The 22,026-nt window shown below is 39.7% G+C and overlaps 1 protein-coding gene across 4 annotated transcripts in view; it reads left to right on the top strand.

Annotated features, from left to right (window-relative positions):
- Positions 1-22,026, top strand: part of pcdh17 (protocadherin 17) — a 60,702-nt gene that overhangs the window by 22,357 nt on the left and 16,319 nt on the right. For 2 of the 4 annotated variants that reach the window (XM_067586099.1, XM_067586083.1), the window contains exons 3-4: positions 4,468-4,526; positions 5,006-5,175. In XM_067586099.1, coding sequence (XP_067442200.1) covers positions 4,468-4,526; positions 5,006-5,175 — 229 coding nt within the window. Of the gene's footprint in view, positions 1-4,467; positions 4,527-5,002; positions 5,176-22,026 lie in introns of all 4 variants that reach the window. The other 2 variants (XM_067586091.1, XM_067586074.1) reach the window with 1 other exon arrangement.

Below are 22,026 nucleotides of genomic sequence, written 5' to 3'. Positions count from 1 at the left end.
ATTGCCCTTTTTATTTGCCTGTTCACCCACCATGTAAGGAAACTTTATGTCCAGATGCAACAAACCAATTATACCATCTAACACGTCTGGCATAACACAGCTAAAGGTTGGCTGAGATATCCCTGACCTGTAAGCCAATTCCCTCTGAAAAGTGCTGGTTGCCAGAAATCCTAGTGTTGTCAGGATTTGAAGTGGGACTGGCATGGCTTTGTTTCTGCAGGTGCTTCACTGTAAAGCTGGGCCCAATGCAACACAGAGATCCAAGAGAACAGCTCATGGAAATAGGAACCGACTCATAAGCTCACTCATCATCATTGGCCAGTAAATCTTGCTGGTATCTGAAAACTCGCTCTCCCCAAAGTCTTCCATTCGCCACATTTTCCAACAGTGCCAATCAGCCATTGTTTGTCATTAGGCATTTTGATTGCATGCCTTTTTATACCCAGTCATTTCATTGTTTCTGAAAAGTTACTCAATTGCATAGCACCTTCAGATGTGGGAATTACCCTGCTTGTAAATGATAACGAAAGGGCCAATATCTCATCAACATCTCGTTCTGCACAACGAACATGTGATAATAATAATACACTTTATTTGTATAGCACCTTTCAAAACACAGTTACAAAGTGCTTTACAATAAAAACAAAACAGAATTAAAACACAGAGATAAAGTGAACTGAAAGCCATAAAAATAAACACATAATAAAAAACAATATATGATATACAGTAACAATATATGAAACTATGCACTTGTATCTACCTGACTGAGGCACTGAAAATAGCATCAGTGTAAACATAATTTGTCCTTCTATTCACCTTATTATTTATGAGAATAAATTTCATAACATGCAAGTATTGTTTACTAATTACAGAACATATTTGTGGGGATTTCAATAAAAGATATCTCCATTTATCCATCTTTGCAAATGAACTCTTCATATATGATATATGAGAGGTAATATTTAGATTATTTTACACACTGGTATCAATTTCACGCCAATTCTCGTGTTTCTTCCTTCCACCATCAGAGTCACAGTTTCTCATTATTCCAGTTTATGTGCACATTCTCAAGTTTGTTGTTTAGAAATCCCAAAGTTTGCTTAGAAAGTGGCGTACGTCTTCTTTTGTGCCTGTGTAACATTTATAAATGAGGCCCCAGAACTTTTTGACTTACTGACAAGGTTATGGTAGATTCAATCTGGGAACCCATCGGCTATCGCTCTGAACAAGATTTAGCCTCTGGGGGCAACGGCCAATATTTCGGGAGTTCTGGTGTAGCCAGCAGATTTTCTGCATTCATATGCAGATATGTTTATAGAGATTATGGTAAATTTGGAATGGCTCACCCCTTCTGACACAAAGAAACACATGCACTCAATCTTTTTCACACACACACACACAGAGTTAGCACTATGTGTGTTTTTGGAAGACAGTAAAGGACAAACGCATGTATCATACCTTGTGTGGTAGATAGAGGGAGGGGGTGTACTCTTGTTCCTGTGAATAAAAGAGAGCTGTCCAATGATGTGTGAAAGAGAAGCTGCAATTTGTCCTCGTTCACCACCCGTACCTAAGATATCAAACACACATAGACACACACTCATACAGATAAACATAGGCCCTGCAGAAATGAACATTGCCCCAAAATGCACCAACAAGGCCTGAGAGTAGAATAGCACTCCAATATGCTCGTCCCATTTGTCTCAATCGGCCTGCTGTCTGCTCGGTCAGTCTTAGGGCCTCAATGGGAATACAGAATAGAGTGCAGCTTTTTACACTTACTCAGCCTCACTGTACTCAGTATCGCTCTGACCTTTGTGGCCTTGCTGCATAGACTAGATACAACACGTCATTCAGTACAATTCAACAACACGCCAAAACCAAACTGACCTCTGCTAATATCCACACAAAGTACACTGACCCAGAACTGCTGGATTTATCTTGTATTCAATAGGTTCAGTGCTTCTCTGAACTTTTAAGTTCAAAGAATCAACTAAGGTCAGTTCAGTGTAGCTCAATTCAGTTCAGTTCAGTTCAATTCCAGAAATCTCACAAGGAGAAATTAAAAGGCAAGAAGTGTAAGCATGCAACATGAAATACTCAACGATACTTTACTAAAGCTTAATGAATTTATGAACTCTATAATACAGTGTCTAATAATAATGAAACTACTGGACATCTAGATAGTATTTATCATTCCCCCTCAAATTATCCTGTATTCATTGTCGGCTTGGACTGGCTAAGTACAAAGCAGCCCATACCGGCCGTTATCGATCCATTAATTGGAAAGTGGCCCATTGTAGTGAAAGGGCTGGGCAGTATAGACAGGCAGGAAGAGATGGAGGCTTAAGATCAGCCTGGCCTCTAATTGGCAGGAAAGAGGTTTCTATGAAGTGGTGTAATGTGCTTTTTATTGGCTTATAGAGGGAGTAGGTTGTGGAGGGATGGAGAGCATGTGCTAGTTTAAAAGTGACATGCATTTATTTTCTTTTTGGTTAAAAAAGTGGTGATTAATGTATGTTCATTTAACACACTAACAAAACAGTTTTACACTAACGTACAGTAACCGATTGCCATTTCAAGTTTATTTCACCAGTGGGAAACTGTACAGTGGGTGACAAAAGATAAACATTTCTAGTCTATTTTAACAAAGGAAACATGCTCTGCGTGCAAGGATAAAATTTAGATATTTATTCTACATGCACAGGTGTGGAAAGTTAATTAAAATTTATAACAATCAAAGCAAACCATTTTCTGTTAATGTCCTTTCATACTGATCAGACTCAGTGCCAACAATGCTGAGTTGATTGAAAAGTATGTCCAAGGATGAGTCTCTGGTCATAGAAGTACAGAAGGGGCACATCAATATAAAGACTTCCATCTCCCCCTTTTTTTTTGGAAAAACTCAGGCTGTTATCGTTTCAATGCTAAATGATTTCAAACATTCATTTTCCTCTTATTCCTTGGTCAGATTCTAGCCTTTGATATATTCTATGGGTGTTTTCTTTTAATCTTGGTGAAGGCTGAAGTGAAATAGAGTGTTTAGGTAGAGATAAAGGTGCTGGCAAAAGCATGGAAGGTCAAAATACTGAGGTGGCCTGTCTGACCTTCATGCACCCTTTTCATACTGAGCCACCACAGAGCACGGATGACATTGAAATACTCTATTGACTGTGAGTCAAGCTGTGTATGTGAAAAACCCTGGCACATGGAGACATTACTCACTAAACAGGACATTTTACTGCTATCAATTCAAGACAGAGAATTGTACACTACATAGGGTAATTATTTGTGTTACTGTGATGAATACCACTACAACAGTATGAAAGCTTTTTCTCTTGCAGGCATTTGTTTCCACACTTCTTACCGTTTGAGATATTCCTGTAAGAATTTTAACAAAATGTAAACACATTCATTTCTTCATTCCTTTATTCTTATTGGCTTACAGTAAAGTCTATATATTTGATTGCCTTTAGATATTTATTTTCATTATTAGTAAGGGTTACAGGTATTTCTGTAAATGCCAGGATGCGCTCTGCGATCCCAGTGACCTTTTATCTTAATTGACATGATTAAAAACCCTCATATACCGCTCTTTGATGTAATTAACGACAGAGAGAGACAGATAGAGTCAGAGAGAAAGTACTTCCCAGTGCCAATGTGATTGATCCAGTCTGTAATGCACTACTGCATACAATACTGAGGATTGAGAGATGTTTTTGCAGTTTATGCAGGATATGGTTTGTATGACTATTCCGTTGTACTGTATGTGGTCACTCCATCCCATTCTAGTTCTTTGTGTGACTATGTATGTAAGAGTTTACTTTGAGTGTGTGCGTGTGCATGTTTGGATGAGTGTGTACAAGCATGCATTTTGTGGTTATTCTATTGATCCACAACGCATGAAGCCCCCTGTGTATGATCAGGTTGCCCCATATCAAATAAACGCCGAATGGTTCAACACATACACCCCGGTTCTTCACAAACAATGTTTTTTTTCTCTGTGTGAAAATGTGGAAACAACTGTGTTCAGACTCAGAGTATAAACAGTTTCTCACAGAGACGTTGTTACAGGAACTAGCAAATTGTATTTTAATTTCTGCACAAATGGTGTTGTAATTTGGATAGTAGATGTTTAGCTGACATAGTTACTACAAAGTTTTCTGTGCTCATCAAGCACTATTGTCATAGCAGTTATTGATTATATGAGGTCTGCCAGATTTGATGTTCAGCTCTGTTGTTTACTCGTGAATGGCTAATTAGCCTGCTTTATGTGGTTAATGAAATGCTCAAACCTGTACAATACAGAGCTCACATCACAATTATTTTGTTTGCCCCCACTCTGTTTTTCTACCTCATTTTTTTTCTGCATAATTAATCATATGTCACCAGGAGATCTTGTTTCACAGCAGGACTCGTTTCTGCAAAGCACAGTACATACCTTTTTTTTCTCTCTCTCCTCCACAGACGGACAATTTCCCCACTGAGCCTAATTATATGGGTAGCAGACAACAGTTTGTTCAAAGGTAAGAGCTGGGATCTATAACCATCACTACATCTCAGACCTTTGTTTTATTTTCTCCAATAGTCCCAACACAGTACTATATGTAACAACGGGAGCTATACTGACAATTAATTGTACTGAGTCACAGAAGCGAGAGGACGGTCATGTACATTTAATTAGGTTTAAAAATGGTCACAAACAGCATATTACATAAAATACAATCACATACAAGATGCACACTTTTTTGCCTCATCTTTAATCTCCTTTAACAAACTGTAGCTGCTAGTGCAGGGTTTTTAGAGGCATTTTATTACATCCATTAAATGCTATTATTATAATTTTTCTTGTTTTATTTAAGCATTCAGGGGTGCTCATCAATGTTTCATTCTGTCTTTAAACTTCCACTCAGGCTAAAAACATAAAAACAAAGCTTTGACAAATGCCTAGTCAGCCAGACTGTGCTAATGCTCTTTTTTTTTTGTTTGTTTATTTGTCTAGTAGTTCGACATTCAAAGACCCAGAGCGAGCAAGCCTCAGAGACAGTGGTCACGGTGACAGCGACCAGGCTGACAGTGACCAGGACACCAACAAAGGTTCCTGCTGCGATATGTCCGCAAAGGAAGCCCTCAAGTTGAAGGCTACAGGCGTTAAACCACCACCTTTGGAGCAAGGTAAGCCTTCATTGGCTAATTTGACTGCATGAGCCAAACACACTTGATCCGAGTGACTATCCGTTCTCTGTGCTGCAGTTATTTGTATTAACAATCAAGCTCCTGACTTGCCTGAACGCTCACAATCTGAACTTATACTTGGCTACTTTACTCTCTCCTACTTTGTTCTCTGCACTTTTCTCATTTAATGTTTGTGTGGTGTGTGTACGTCTATGTGTGTGTTTGAGGGTGTGAGTGAGTGTGCATCCTATACACGTCCTCAGTTTATCAAAGCAGACAAGCCCATTATGTTTTTATAAGCCCAACTACTTCAGCCTCTCCATTTAGTCCCCCTTCCCTGAGCACCCGTCTCTGAAACTTTGATAATGGAACATGGAAAATGACTTAGTGAGCGGCAGGCGATGTAGCCTCGTAGTGTGGTGATTAAATATGAATAATTATTCCAAGCACTGTGGGTCGGGCAGATTACACATGACATGTGTAGAACAATAACTCCCCAGATATGAGTTGTTTCAGTCCTCCTTACCCCAGCCACCTCGCATGATTAGTGCAAGGTCAGGGGAGGCAAGAAAGCCAAGATTATACGTAGGTATAGAGAGAATTAATGGCATAGGAGGTATGGTAAATGCTCACTGTAGCTTCAACTAGTCATGTACCTCAGTGTAGGCCATTACCTGCTTGGCAATACAGATATTCCCACAGAAATTCACTAAAGTCTCTACACCATAAAGTATGTATCTTACTGACTGGATCCAGAAGTACAGTGGTGTATACTGAACATGGATTCTCTGTAATGGTGCTATCAATCCAGGGAACAGAAGGGCTGTTTTACTCCTTGTGGAAGGACAATGACAATTTGTGCAACACTCTGTTCTGCAATATGCATGTCTGACTAGATAGCATTTTTTTCCTTTTCATTGGTTTTTAGAATGAAAAAAGCCACACACGTAGGCAAGAGAAATTGGCCAATTAAAAAGCTCCATATGTTTCTCATTTTGAAAATGTTCCCATTTAATTGTCCATGAGGGAACTGAAAGAATCACATTTATACAGAAAACACACATGATAAAGGAGGCTTAGTGTGTTGGACAGTGCTAGTGTAGTCAGTTAGTAAAACTTGTCCCAGTGCAATACTGTTAGTGGATGTGTGCGGCTACTGCATGCTAGCGCCAACCACAGCCTGTCTGTCCAACTGTCTGTGTGTCTTCAATTAGTATCCTTTTGATGGTCTTGAACAAGAGATTGTCACACCCATACACCAACAGACACACTCATTCACCGGCCCTTTGGCACTGAAAACTCAGTGAGAGGCTGTAACCTGCCTTCGCCTGCTTCATACTCATAGCTGCCCTCCCATTTATTCTCACCCTCTACTGTGTTTTCACCCCCGCTCCGCGACTTTCGTTCCACTTCTCCACTTCTCCTTGTTTGGGGAAATCGATTGATGTGAGATTAGACAGTTAACTGGCTGCAACTGGCTGTGTTTAGCCAATAACATGAGGGCTTAGATTATCTGTGGGGGAGGGTAGGGGCAGGAGGCCAAGGCATGGTGGAAGAGCAGTGATGAGGAGAGAGGGGTGGTAAACATCACTCTGGCAGTGTTTATGTTTTTATTAAGATACAAGTTGAATGTTGAGGAATTATGCTTCACTTTGAGTTAATATTTACAAGAGAAAACAATTTAATGGTGTGATATTCTGCCTTTACGACAACTACAACGTTCCAAAAGGTCTGCCTTTATGTTTTATGTCCTCCTGCTGTTTAAGATGAATCACAAGATGGTCACCTTGCGCCTGTTAAGCTCCAGAGTAGTCCCATCTGCTATTTTTTCAAGCAGACCCGCTCATGTATAGGTAATATATTATAGTAATATATAATATAATATAACATGATATAATTATATAATAATATAATACATGATTTATGGCTAATTAATGAGACATAGTAAAAAATATAGTGAATAGAGGAAACTGAAACATGAACTATCAAAGGGAATATGATGTAATGTGCTGCTCTGTATTCAGATATCACTATCACTGTGGTTTAAATTAAGCTCCCTGTGCACACACAAACATGTACACAAGCACACAGGTATGTCTATTATCGGATGAGGGAAAAAAAAGGAAAAGAAAGCTTTTCATTGGTCACTGTCCCTAGGGTCATTTTCCTGCATGCTTATTTTCTTCACATCTCAGCACTTAACATCTACTTCATAGGTCTCTCTCTACCCCCCCTCCGCCCCCCCCTCCCCCTTTCCCTCTCTCATCCCATCTTAAGTCCTCTGTTCCTCTCCAAGCATAACCCTCCCAATTACTCTTGTGTAGCTCTCTCTGCTTGCCTGCCAGGACACTGCGGCCTCATTCACTGGCTCAGTATAAACAGAACTACAAGTGCGCAAAGCATGTAGTTCAAGTCCCAATCAATCCCCAACCCCGTTTCAGTTCTTAGCCTTTATAGTCAGGTTGTGGCCTTGAGTGAGTCTCTTTTTTGTTTCCAATTTCTCCATCATCTTTGGGCTTTTCTCTTTCCTATTATTCTTTTTCCCCTCAATTTCACCAGTTATGCTCACCTCCGGTGATAGGCACTGGTTGAACAAACATACAACTTCTTATTTCCACGCTTCTAATTCATCTTCTTTTGTGATGTTCAGTACAGTTTCCTTCAAGACATCATAATCTGGACATCTCCACACCAGGGACCAGTCTCAAATTGATTAATTAGCCTTGCAAAATTAGTAGCAATGTATTAATTAAGCTTAAGTATATCAAATGCATTTTTTGCCAGTTTTAATCGGCGATTAATTGATGCTCCAACGCGCCTGCAGCAGACGTTGATATGGGCTTGTCTGGCTCCGGCGGAGTGGCTGGCAGCGCATCGCTCGCCTCTGTGGAGATGACTGCCATAGTCGCTATCACGAACAGACAGGCAGCAGTAGTGTAGGAAGATGTTACCCACTGATAGGGCTGTTCGAGGAAATGGAGAGAGAGGCATGATGGAAGAGGAGGATGAGGAGCGTTGACGGACGGATACTGTTTGACTGTACCAGCTGACCTATCCTAATTAGCTGCGATAGGAGTTTGATAATCAAACCGCCTCCTGCCCTGTTTTAAAGGGAGGCATGAGTGGGACAGAGGAGGGGGGTGGTGGGAGGAGGATGTAATACTACAAGGACAGCGTGGATACAGTGAGGAGAGACAGCATGAGATGTGTTCCTATGACAGCGCAGTAGAAGGCGATGAAATTGACTTTTCCCTGTTATTTGTGGCAGAGTGATATAAATCCCTACCCCCACATCATCCCTCAGCTTGTGAATAGCTTAAATAAGGGAAATGTCATGCTTTGTCAATTGCTTTCACACACGCAAACTCTTGGCACATACACACCCATTGATGTGAAGGCACACACAGACATACTGTATGTACTGTAAACAAATAAATGATGATGTTGGCACTATATGTACTTCTTAGTCACCAAACCCTATATTTATATGACGCTAGCTTTCTCTGTAGGTGTTTGTAATTTATGGTGCTAAGGATGCCAGTGAGTTCTTTGAACTTGCATGCATGTGTAGTTTATTCATATCAAATGTGTGATTTTAAAGAGATGTTCTTTAAGCACATTATCTGTTTATATCTCTTTTAGGGTTAGGAGAATGTCTTAAAAAGATTAAGAGCCTACAGCCATGCTCTGTGAGGCTGTACCTGGGCACTGTGATGCTTTGAGTTATGCTAACGTCATCATGCAAACATGCTCACAGTGACGATGGTAGCATGTTGATGTTTACAGGATAATAATGTTTACCATGCTCACCATCTTAGCTTAACGTGTTACCATGCTAACATTTGCTCATTAGTATTAAACATGAAGTACAGTTAAGGCTGATGGAAGTGTCATTAGTTTTGAAGAATTTAATCAAGAATTCAATCATAGACCAAATGATTGGTCAAACTGAAATTTTGACCTGATTATGGCGCCAGATGACATTCAGGGGATCAAAGTTATTACAAGTCATCTTCAGAGGACCGTGACTGTCTGTACCAAATGCCACAGCAATCCATCAATTAGTTGTTGAGATATTTCAGTAAAACCCAAAAATGTGAACCTCATGGTGGCACCAGCGGAAAAATTAGGGGACAACCAAAGTCTATAGAATACCCCATCCGGGAATCATGGGATGTCTGTCGAAACGTTTGTGCCAATCCATGGAGTAGAATTTGAGATATTTCACTGTGTGTGAAAACTTTGACCCACTGGTGGTGCAAGAGGAAAAGTCAGGATCAGTAAATTCATGAATGAATAATCATTGACCATGAATATGCAGTAAATGTCATGGCAATCCATCCAGTAGTTGTCAAGATATTTAATTCTGAACCACAGATGTCAACCCCATTGTGGCACTAGTGGTAAAGTCAAGAGATCATCAAAGTCAGTAGGATTAATCTTCTGGGGACCATGAAAGTTTGTGTCCTGGTAATCCATCCAGTAGTTGTTGACATTTCAGTCTAGGTAGAAATGGTGGACTGACATTGCCATAGAGCCAAGCCACTGGCATGGCTAACAGCTACCCAACAGATTTGAGTGACACTGGTAAGTTTAGCCATTGGTCACCATGAGGTCACCATGAGGTCCTCACTGCTCTCTTTGGAGGACTTATTCAGCTCTTGCTGCCTCTGTCGAGCAGCCAACATACTGAAAGACCCATCCCACCCTGGACATCATCTGTTTGACCCGCTGCCCTCTGGTAGACGCTCCAGGTCCATCAAATCACAGACACACAGACTTATGAGCAGCTTGTACCCCAGAGGCATATGAGAATTGAACACTGCCAAACACTGACACTGACTGTCTGGGACCTGTGTGACTATCAGCACTACAGTATTTACAGTCACATTTAGAGAACACTGCACAGATGTCTACATTACAACTGCACTTTTTGTGTGTATATATTCCTAACTGCACTACTTGTATACAGGGCAACTTCAAGAAATGTGCAATATCCTGAAGTGCAATATCTCAGCTGCTTATAATTTTTCTTTTTTTATCGTATTGTTTTATAGATTACAGCAACATACTCTGTGTACATACATATGTTTGTGTGTATGTGTGTGTGTGTGTTTGTGAATGCACCGTCAGGATTGCCACTCAGTTTCGTTGTACTGCAATGACAAACAGTAAATCTATTCTATTCTAAAACAATGACCACAATATAGATTTTAAAACAATTTTATGTAATGGGTTTTTGATTCTTAATTATGTCTCAGAAAAGAGAGAAGAGGTTATGACTTTAAATTTAATAATCTCTTAAATCCTGGGAAAATTAAGTCTCTGTGTGTTTTTTTGTTGAATAATAGGTCTTCTCTACCAATCCACACAGAGACCAAACAAACTAAATATTCAGACTTTAATCCATTTTAAATATTCACCCATCTTCCCTTGTGGCAGTCTTAATCTTAAGACTCTATCATTACTGTACTTTTCCAAAGTGTCTTAAGCCCCCACAGTCAGTCTTTCCTTTTTCCTTTTATTTGCAGCAATTAATTTTGAATAATGAGTGAACCTTTGATAAAAAATGCAATGCAATTCCAAGATTAATTGACTAGTCAGATCAGATGCCCTTTTTACACTTGTAGCCATAGCAACCTCTATCCTGCTCACTCTGGCCTTCAATAAACCTTTATCTGACTGATGGAAAAGGGCATTCCATTCAACATCATTCATATTTCATGGACAGATAAATGCAGACAGGTTTTTCATGGGGTTGGTAAATGCGCATTACATCTCTAATTTGAATGCTTCTTAATTTGTATTCAAAATGTGGCACACTTGGTCTGTTAGGAGTTAAATATTGACATGTTTTCATTTTGTTACAAATAGTGCACTCATGTACAATTAAAATTCATTACAGTTATGGTTGCAATTTATAATGCATGCGTATGTAAATTGGGAATATTTATATTTTCCCTTCCCCTAAAAGTTTTCAGTATGAAATATCAAGTGCTTTTATTATGGAAGACCAATCATAGCTTTAAATAAAAAAATATGCACCCACCTCTCAATAAATTAATTTTGGTGCATGAAAGATTCTGTAATATTTTTGTCATTTGTCTCTTTAAATTATAAATTAATTTATATCTTTCTTTGTTTTAAAACTGTCATTCAGCCATGGTATGGGGGTTCCCTTTTAGAGGTAAACCAATATCTATGATGTGAAGTTTCTAGTTGAAGCAAGAGAGAGAGAGCAAGAGAGGGAGAGAGAAACACGCAAGTTAGACAGAGCAGGACTGAAGGCCAAAAACAAATGAACAAAGCAACCCAAAATCTGGCTGGTGAAAGACAGGCTGCTTGAAGATGCACTTCTTCTGAAACACTTCCAGTGGGCATTGGATCCAAAGTGGAAATGTGATGGAGCCACGGCATAGCCACAATGTGATTCAACAATGTCCTGTGTACAACTGACATTTAGACATTTATTCTTCAGATGAAAACAAAAAACAGAAAAAAAACATCAGTTATTGCAGCTTTGAGGGTCTTAAAAGTGCCAGATCATTGATACTAGAAAACAAAAATGTCATTGCTCATTACCATTAATAGCCCCCTCTTACTTGTAATATTCATATACAACATATTTGATTTTTATAATATATGGCATTCACACCTTTCCCTCCCTTTGGCCATGTGATCAAGAGGCTTTATTGCAGTATTGTGTAAATAACCCCTAGTCCTTAGTAAATGTATATATCATCGGTGACAACAACAAATACAGAACAATCATTTCTCATTGATTTACACTTATGAATGAAAAATGAATAGAAAATGTAATCTTTTATTCCATTAATCAGCACAGCAAGACATTTTTCAAAGCTAAAATTACAACTGCCATTTTTCCTCTTACACCTCCTATTAGCAAGTTGGTACAATAAAGTTTCTGTGAAGCTTCCAATAGGGTGTAGAGAGGGCATTGTTAATGTGCGATTCTTCACACAATGTTAAAGTAATTGTTCTGCAGGTTAATGGACAAACATCTGCTGAGAGTGAAGCTTCATTTGAGAGCATTGTAATTAGTCAGTTTGCAAACATTACTCTAAACAGGTAGCATATGGGGGAGTCATGGTTTCATGTGATACTATCACATCTGTCTGTTTAAACATGATTAATTGAGGCCATCAGAGTGTGTTTACACCCATTGTTCCAGTGCAGACATGTACGTGCGTCATTCCAGTCAACTCTTTCAAAGCAGCATGAGCAGGAATTGATGTGTTACAGAGCCCCCTCTTACTTACCTTACCATTTCACTGGCTGCTTGTTAGCTCTTTTCATCAGCAATCATGTATTTGAAAATAAAGATAAATTTTAGTTTCCCTTTATGAAGTATCTGTCATGTTTTAATCTCAGAATACCTTGAGGAATCTCTCTAAAAGTCTGTAGCATGGCCTCAGGCAGTAGATTAGAAAAACAAGCAACATCTGAAAACAGCAGCCAGATGCTCATGTTTCTTCTCACTGTTTGTGCGAGCCATCGGACAGAGAGGATTTGTCTCTGAGCCTTTCATCTTTTGCTGCTCCTCATCTTCTCAGCTCTCCATGGCCTGTCCCTGGCTGGGCTGATAGCCTGATTCATGGCAACATCACCAGCTACTTTCCTGGTGGGGAAAATGAGAACCATCAGCAATCTGGACTTCTCCAGGATGCATCACTCAAAGTCAAATAAGATTTGTGTGTGTGTGTGTATGTGTGTGTGTGTATTTGTGTGCATACACATGTGCCATCGTGTGTTCACCCCATTCTTAGAGGAAAGGGCGGTATCGCACAGCAGTGAGGCGATTTGCGGCTAAGCTCGTGGAATCCTGTGGAAAGCCTAAAATCTTGTGGGGTGAAGGGAGGGGAAATATCACAGTCTTAGGATTTCTTCTCTCTCATTATGGAAGATTTAAAGGGATTAGTCTATTTTCTTTAATACACGAAGTTTTATTAAATTCCATTGTTATGATTGTGGTTCATGAAGGGTAATGTCCATTCTTGTGTCCTTCCTCTTGTGCTGAGTGTGTGTGATATTGGGCTGGACTGGCTGTGGGGTGTGATTTCCACCTCTAAACCTCAGCCCGCCTGCATGGCGGCTCACCCCCTGATCCGCATTCAGCCAGTGAAGCCTATCTCAAGCACTGTGGCACCACAGTGTTGGAGAGGATTGATGAATATCTCAGAGTCTTACCACTTGGGCTATAAATCTCTGACATTATCCTTTCACCCTGGTAGCCGCAGTGAATAATTATGGCATGTTTATGGAAGCAATGAGTAAAAATATGTCTTATTTCACTCTAAGCACCATTACAACCTCTCATCATAGCATGATTGGACTTCTCATCTAAAAAAATGGTGTTAAATCCCATTGAGAGTGCTTTCCTCTGCACCTTCCAGTAAAGGCTGCTGCCCCTAAATGCTCACAGCTGCCCAACCCTGTCTCCTCACACCGCTCTGTAATGAGAACATTACAGGGTATTAATCCAAGTGTGTGCTCACTCATATTAGACATTGAAAAAACACACAAAGCCATTAAATGCTGTGGAAATGTTATTCAAGGCCCATTAAAAACGTAGGACTGAGTATGAGGATTAGTTCAGTGTCATGGCGATTTAAAGTTAATCACTCTTCAACCATATTGTTAAAGTTTCATCCACTGTCAAGTCCTCTGTGATATCTTTATTATTTTCTTTAGTATAGGTATTTTTCAACTTCCTTCAATGCCCTCTGTCACAGTTTTTGTCATAAACCTCACCTGCAGATGAATTTGAATCTGTTTGTTTTAATGCATCATTTGTGTGTTATAGAGCTCAGAAAGTGAGGCTAGGCGGTTTGATTAGTTTGCATATTTCATGTTTACAGTTGATACATGCACACAGACTTGCTTGCTGTAAACACACTAGTAGCCTACATTGTCATCCAGAGTGTATGTTTTCACACTGGTGTGAGTTAACTGCAAAAAAACAAAAGAAAAAAAAAAAAAACCTGCCAAACTTGTTCTACCGAATAGACATTAGACATATTCCCTCAAAGCAGCAACACAAAAGAAAATCCAATGCATTTATCAGCACCATCATCACGACAGACATGTTTCTGCTCCCAGTTGTTCCCTTTGTAATCACATGAACAACAACCTTGTAGATGCTATAAATGAAATTAATTAACATTGTGTGGCTGGGGCCCATGGCAATGCAGCGTGGATTTTTTTTTTCAGGCTTTAACCTCTCACTGAATAGCTTAGTTCAATTTGTGATTACAGCACACACAATTAGGATGTTATCACGACTATTGATGCTGCGATACTTAAATATAGAAGCTCTAGTGCAGAGAGTGAAGATGTTGTTTTACAGGTTTCAGCTTATGGGTGAGCTTTTGCTGAAAATAATAAACAGGCTGAACAGTGAATCAAAATCAGTGCTTTGCACCCTCGTGCTTGTGTCTGTGTCAGTTAGTTACACAGACTGACAGAAATAACTCCTGTGAGCAATCCAAGACTGATTTGTAAAGGGCTGAGTGGATGTGTTTCAGAGCATACTGCTGCTGTGAATTTACATTGCCCTTGTGTATGTTTCTTTGCTACATTAAGGAAATGATTGTGAAATATCCTTGGTGTTGGCTGCCAAATGACCTTTTACTTCCAGCTTTCTAAGGAGCACTAACAATACGAGTTAGTTTGTTGTCACAGCACCTCTCTAAGAGTATTTGTGACAGAGCAGCAGAAGAGCTGTTCCAGTATCTGCTCTCAGTGGGTGAAACATGTTGTCCAGCACAGCAGTAGGGAGGATACTACGGAGCAGATTATAATGATACAGAACATCGTCACTTCCTGGACCAGAGCCACTCCACGGCCATCTGTCCTCTGTCCACGGACAGCCGGGCATTTGTGTGTGTGCGTGCATGTGTGTGAGTTTCGAGTGTAATTCGAGACATTAACCACACTCTTTTACATATGCTTTGATAGCCTTGTTTACTTCCTCCCTATCATTTTTCAATCATATACCGTACATTGTCATTCTCATTCCTTTCAGCTCTCACTGATTTATACCTGAAAGTGTTATTAGTTTAAATTTTAATGATAGTTAAAGCAGCATATCAAGTAAAATATGACACATTCACTGCTTGTAGGATGCAAAAATGGCAAAGATTACACAGATACATAAATCTACTTGATTTACTCCACTTCAAGTAATTATACAGTCAAATGAATAGAGAGTAAGTCAGCATGTGTAAAACATCACTGGGTTGCACGATTCTCCATTTACTCAGAATTGACTCATTTGTCTTTATTTGTGCTAAAAGATGAGTTGATTAATCGTAACAAAAAAAAGTAGGTAGTTGCACAACAAACTAGTCTTTCGAATCAAAGACAGTAATAAGCAAAATGTTCATGTTATAACTGCACATAACCACATGTTACAATTAAGTGTTTAGTTTTAAAGTTCAGGAGCTGAAATTAAGATTAAGTCTATGTGAAATGTACTTATTTATATAGCTTATTGTACATTTCTACTATTTTTTTAAATTTTCTTGTTTACAGTCAAATGTTCTTCATGGAGCACCACAACTAGAATTCACCATCCCTTTACACGCTGGGTGCATTGTATTCTTAATGGGATGAGGGTTAACCTAAGCTATATATCTAAAAATCAGATCATGCACCTACAACATTATACTTCATAATAAAAAGACAAATGGAGAGAGAAGACTTGCACTTTTCCACAGTGATGTATTAGATGTGACAAATTCACACATGTAGTATGCAGCACACAATTAGAGGAGTTGATTCTCTCATCAGCTGGTAACAATATTGTAGGAGTTGAAATCATGGGGTGGCATGGATCATTTTTACACGACTTTGTCTCTGATCTCACCATGCACATTTCATTTAATGAATCCCTGGTTGGCATAATGTACTTCTCATATGTTGTATAACTCAGTAGCTGTATACCATTATAGTATCTGCAAACACTAGGTACAAATTATATCTTTGCTCCCCATGTACAACATAAAAACCAAGGCTGAAAAGTGACACCTGTAAGTGAACTGTTAGTATTGTGATTATTATTATTATGAGATTTGAGTTGAAGTATGTCATGGTTTGACTTATATTGTGCTCAGTTATGCCATATTGAATGCAGTAATGTTATTAATTACTAAGACAGATCGTTTGATCAATTCTGTGCTGGCAGTTGCAAGCTAGGGAAATTGTTCAACTTTGCTTATATGGAAACGATATGCCTGGTGAAATTTCTCTTGACAGTGAATTCAGCACAGCTTCCACTGAATCAGTAAGATACAAGTGAAGGGCCTTTTGTCCAGGCTGTTTCCTTAGCTGATGTGAATGAATATTTGTGGTGCCCTGGGGCATTGTTTCCCCATGTTACACTGCATCAGGAACCAGAGAGATAAATGGGCCTGGCCTATCCAAGGCATCAGGACTTCTTCTCTGTTCAACCATAACTAGTAATGTCCTTTCATCCACAGCCTGCAGTGCTATAGATAATGGAGTATTTGAAGAATAGGAAATACTAAAACAAAGAGAGGGTATTTGGTTTATGCAGTGACAGTGGATGTGATGATCAGGGATGTCAGAAAAGAAGAAAAACATAAAATATGAAAGAGAATGTACAGAAATGGGGCTAATGTGTTTGAAAACACAAATAGATGGATTGTAAGAATGAAAAATTGAAAAGAGCTACAATGAAGGAAGGAAGAAATATGGCAACAAGGTGATAAATGATCAAATGATGAGATGGAAGAGCTCATGGGTGGATGGATGGATGAAGAGGGGTGGGACAGCAGGCAAGCTCCATGGGAGATGACTTAAGTAGCATGGTGCCCGGCTCCCTGCTGCCACTGAGACACCAGTTTAAATTCAAAAACGAAACCTGTCAACATAAACACACACCCTGCTACGACACGCCTGCACCCAGTCACATGTACACAAACTCATGGACATACTTGCACACACTGTGGCAGCATAAAAAGATTGTCATTAGGCTGACCCCTACAGCTGTATTAAAGATGCGCTTAAGCATTTGCACTATAAATAGTGTTTTGTGGTACAGTATCTGCATTGATGTCTCCACATTCCAGCCACAGTGAGCTAGCTGTATGAATTTCATTAAACATCTCTTTTACATGTGTGGCACTGTACCATAGCTTTCTCATGCTGACAGAGATTGAGAGAGAGAGAATGCGTGTATATGTGTGTGTCTTGGGGAGTATGTGAGGATGGCGAATGGGAGTGTTTTTCTCCGATAACCTCAGTTTGTTACTTTTTGATCCTGCTAAATTAAGATAAGGGGCTTGGTTAATTAAACTGTCACATGGCAATACCTTGAGGAATTGCGAGGCCAACACAGCTTTAATTGGGTGGCTGCTATTGTCCCTGTGCTGCCTCTCCTCTCTGGGTAGCAGCCCCACAGAGGGGAAAAAAACACCCTCATGGCTACTGGCAAAGGATGGAAGAGTTGAAGGGATTCTGAGCTTAAACCTTTGAATGAAGAGAGGTAGGATAACGATGGAGTGATTGGATCTTAAATTTGTAAAAAAAAAAACAAAAAAAAAAAAACTAAATAAATTACATACCTAACATGTGATGCCCAAAATGGCTGAATGACAAGGTGTGAGACAGGTTAGACTTACAATCAGGAGTTAATTGCTGCTTCAGTATGTATGAACGAAAGTTGCGTAAAGCTCTGTATATTGCAGTAATCTCTGTGGTGCATTAGTTACAAGGCAGGTCTCCAAAGCCCCATGGACAATGTCAGCAAGCTTAAGATGCATCTGTAATTACCAGCAGCCAATTAACAGCTGACCTCACCATCCAAACTCAAACCACAACAAAGATCTATTATGGAGATTTAGATTTAGAAGGCTTGCAGTGTAAACAACTAAGTATGATTGATCTTCATACAGTGCTCATGGGTCTTTGCACCTCCTCTTTTGGTTTACACACGCACACACGTACTTCATTGAAATTCAGACCACAATGAGGTAGGGAGTGAGATGTATTGAGGATGTGTAAGGCTTATCTATAACAGGTTTTGAAAGAAAACCCCACTCAGTTCATCAACAGATGTGACTTTCCAATTAGTTAGCACTAGATTCACTGAAGTTTTAAAGGGTAAGGATGGCAATTTTCTATATTTTCCTTTATTGTCAACAAATCTAATCAAACCAACAATGAATTAATCTACTTAAGATCTACTCAAGAATTGATCACACTAAGTATTGTGTGTATATCCAAAGCCTGATTCCTCTTTGTCATAGACCTCCATTGTTGTCCAAATACTATTAAAAACTCATGACACGAGATACATTGTTGCATTGAGTGACATGCTTCTTCACAACAAAGAGTATGGGCATGTAAGTTTGTCTAGAAATGGCTCAAAAGATTAATAACAGGGATCACATTTTCAGTCTCCAGAGAGTCGTTCCGTGTAATGCAGACGCCACTGTGCATACACAGGAACGCAGTTCCGTTTAAAGTGCTTGGTTAGGTTGTTGTGCTACATATCACAACCTTATGACTATGTACTACATTGTACATTGTAAATAACTTTAGTATAAAGTAAGATGTTGTGACTATACAACTATAAGCTAGAGAAACAATGTAAACAGAGCCGCACTCCCTCGCATGTGCAGTGGCGTCTGCCTTACACAGAGCTACTCTCTGGAAACTGAAAACGTGGTCGCTGTTATTAGTCTTTGGATCCAAACAAACTAACGTGCCCATACTTTTTGGGGTGAAGGAACATGTCACTCAGTGCAGTGGTGTGACTCACTGACGTGTTTCTACAACAACAGAGATAAGATTTATTAAATAAATCAGGCTTCGGATACACACACAATACTTGAAAGCAGGATGAGGTCATTGTTGGTTTGGCTCTGCACATGAAATTTGTTGACAATAAGAAAAATATAGAAAATCACCACCCTTATCCTTTAAGTGTGTTTTGTTAGAATTAGTTGTAGTAAGTTATAAGTATTTATATTTTTTAAACAGTCCTAGAGTGTATAGCAATACATTATTTTACCTGAATTTTTATTACATTTTAGGTGAAATACAGCATACGTTTTTATGAGGCACCATGCAATTCATCATATCTGATATAGTTTCAGAAAGTAAGCATTATTATATTATTATTATAGGGTTTTAAAGACATTTTTGGATTGTTTTGGTGAAGAGAGTACCCTAGATAGCATATAATGCTCATTCTGTGGTGATGTTTTGAAAACAGTGGTCCATCTGTCCCTGAAGGTGATCAAAATCTGCCTTGATTAACAAGTGGGAAATCTGGGTGATGGTCTCCTGCGCTGCCTCTCATCCCCTCCCAAGTGGGGATCAAAGAGGATGCAGTTTTGAGCCTAAGGATAATCTCGTTCCCTAGATTGTGATAATGCTGCTCAGGATGATCATGTGGATGAGACCGGGTTTGGGTGTGCTACTGGATGTGGGTTCGAACTTGTGTGTGCATGCATGTGCTTGTGTGCCTGCGTGTTGGTGCTCAAAAGAGAAGAGGCAGACAATAGCAGAGTGAGCCAGTGAATTAGAGCACATAGACTGATGGAAAATACACACTCTTGCTGTTGCTGTATCCAGGCAACCACATCAGAATTCAAGACATATCGAACAACAGGTGATTGCCAGCATCTTCCTACTAGCTTTGAGCTGCTAAATTATGACCACTTCTACTCAAATATGAATTAATATACATATATGTATATTTTTAAGTGTAATCAGCTCATTCCTACTGTACACACACAGAAGCTTATTTCATAACGCCTTTACACCCAGTAACTGTGTTTGTTTTCTTTGTGAATTTTTGTTTTATTTGCGAGTCACAGTTTGTGAAATGACAGTGAGCTTAAGCTCTGCTGAATCTCATTTTAGTTTTAAGTTCCCTGTTGTTCCGCATGGTCTCTTCCCACCCTGATCCGTGTCTGGTGTTGGTGTCCAGCTGTTCCATCAGCACGACAAGTGGTTCAGGAAACTCCCTCATTGTTCACTGACCAATCACAAGCACACCAGAATGCTGTCAACGAGCATTTTCCACCCAGTGGTTTGCATTTGCCTACACCTGTGGTTTTTAGCCCAGGGGGCAGGGGATGCAGAAAGGGGAGAGGCTGGGTATTGGGGTGGAAAGGCAGTCAGGGTTGGGATTAGGCTGTCTTTCTGTCTGTCGAGATTAAACGAAATAGATTTATTGTGAGTTTCCCCCCATTTTGTCGTGTTTTTCCTCAAAATGCATCAGAGGACAGCTGAGTCTTACCAGCAGAATTTGCATTTTTGTAATTTGCATGAACTCATCGGAGCTTGGAGGCAACTTACGGTCGTGTGTGCATGTATGCATGCATGGGTGTGTTTGTGTGTCTGTGCATGTGCCTTGTAATTTGACAAGCAAAATAAAGAACTTGTCCAAACAATCAAATAGACATGACTGGAAAGAGCCTGTGCTGCATTCATGGAAATCTTGCACTCAAACTACCTGTGCAAGCATTTATTACTCAAAATTTACTGGAATGTTAAGAAATTACACTAACTGCTGTCACTGACTTACGACATGTTGTAACAGAGTATCATGCTGCAGTAGAGAGTCTACTGTGGAGAGTTACTAGAACAGATATACTCTGCACTGCAGTGCTTTGCTAGCCTAGGTTGTGAATCTTATCAGGCAGAGTTGTGGTAGTGGATTTTGTGTGTGTGTGTGTGTGTACATGTTTGTTAGTATGTGTGTGTGTGTGTGTGTGTGTGTGTGTGTGTGTGTGTGTGTGTGTGTGTGTGTGTGTGTGCGTGTGTGTGTGTGTGTCCAGGCCCCTCTGGAGTCCATTAATCCCAAATCTAACAGACTTACTGCAGAGGCAGCCTTTGATGTGTGCTGAATCCCTCTCTGGAATATTGGACGCTGCTTCCATAATATTCACTTCCCTTTCTCTCGTCAGGAATACATTGTTTTGTGTTTTTTTCCCCCATGATGCTGGGATCATCCAGCAGGACAGGTGGCTGCCATGTTATGAGTTTGTTTACAATTCAGGTGTGTTTTTACCAGTTCTCTGATCTGTAATTTTACATCTCTGAGCTCTTTTAATCCCATTCTTATCTTGTGTAAGCCTTCTAATCTTTGACCCTAATCTTAAACCACCACATAGAATCGGGCAGCGTGGATTGAGGAGAGTTGTTTTTTTCACCTTCAAATTCAATGCATACATTTGTGAGAGAGCTAGGGTCCTCTAGCCTTTGGGTTTTCTTTCTCATGAGCCGAGTCTGAGTGGTATTTATTGCTATATATTTCTATTTATTTGTATTTTATTGCAGTGGCCTGGAATTGAACCCGGCCTATTTTAAAGCCTTGTGCTCATAACCCACCAGTCCCAGGAGTGAAACAGATGGAGAGGCAAAGAAAGTATAAATTAGATAGTGAGATGGAAAACACATTTCTATTTGAAATGATTATCCCCCCTGATGGGTAGACTAATAGACCGTTATTGCATTTCCGTCAGTTTCTTTTAATCTAATCATACTTATAAACAGACGAGTGAGAGTGTTAGTGTGTGAGCATGTTTATCCACACAGAGACACAAGCAACCAGTGTCTAGACAGCAAACACCAATTTGGCTGGGGCACTGAGGAACATCAATGCTAAAGCAATGTTGCTGAAACACTAGGTATGTTCTTCAGCCCTGCATAGAGAGGAGATTGTAGTGACAGACAGACGGCAATAGTAGAAGGAGGTAAAGCAGAAAGAGAAGAGAGGTTGGCAGAGCTCACTGTGGCTAATACATCCAAAGTGTGTCAGTTAGCTTTCTAAATGTGTTAGGCCCTAGGGCT

This window comes from Thunnus thynnus, chromosome 1 (genome assembly GCF_963924715.1).
Source record: "Thunnus thynnus chromosome 1, fThuThy2.1, whole genome shotgun sequence".
In the NCBI taxonomy this organism is placed as follows: Eukaryota; Metazoa; Chordata; class Actinopteri; order Scombriformes; family Scombridae; genus Thunnus; species Thunnus thynnus.
The sequence above is the reverse complement of the archived record's forward strand: the minus strand, read 5'-3'. Positions and strand labels throughout refer to the sequence as shown.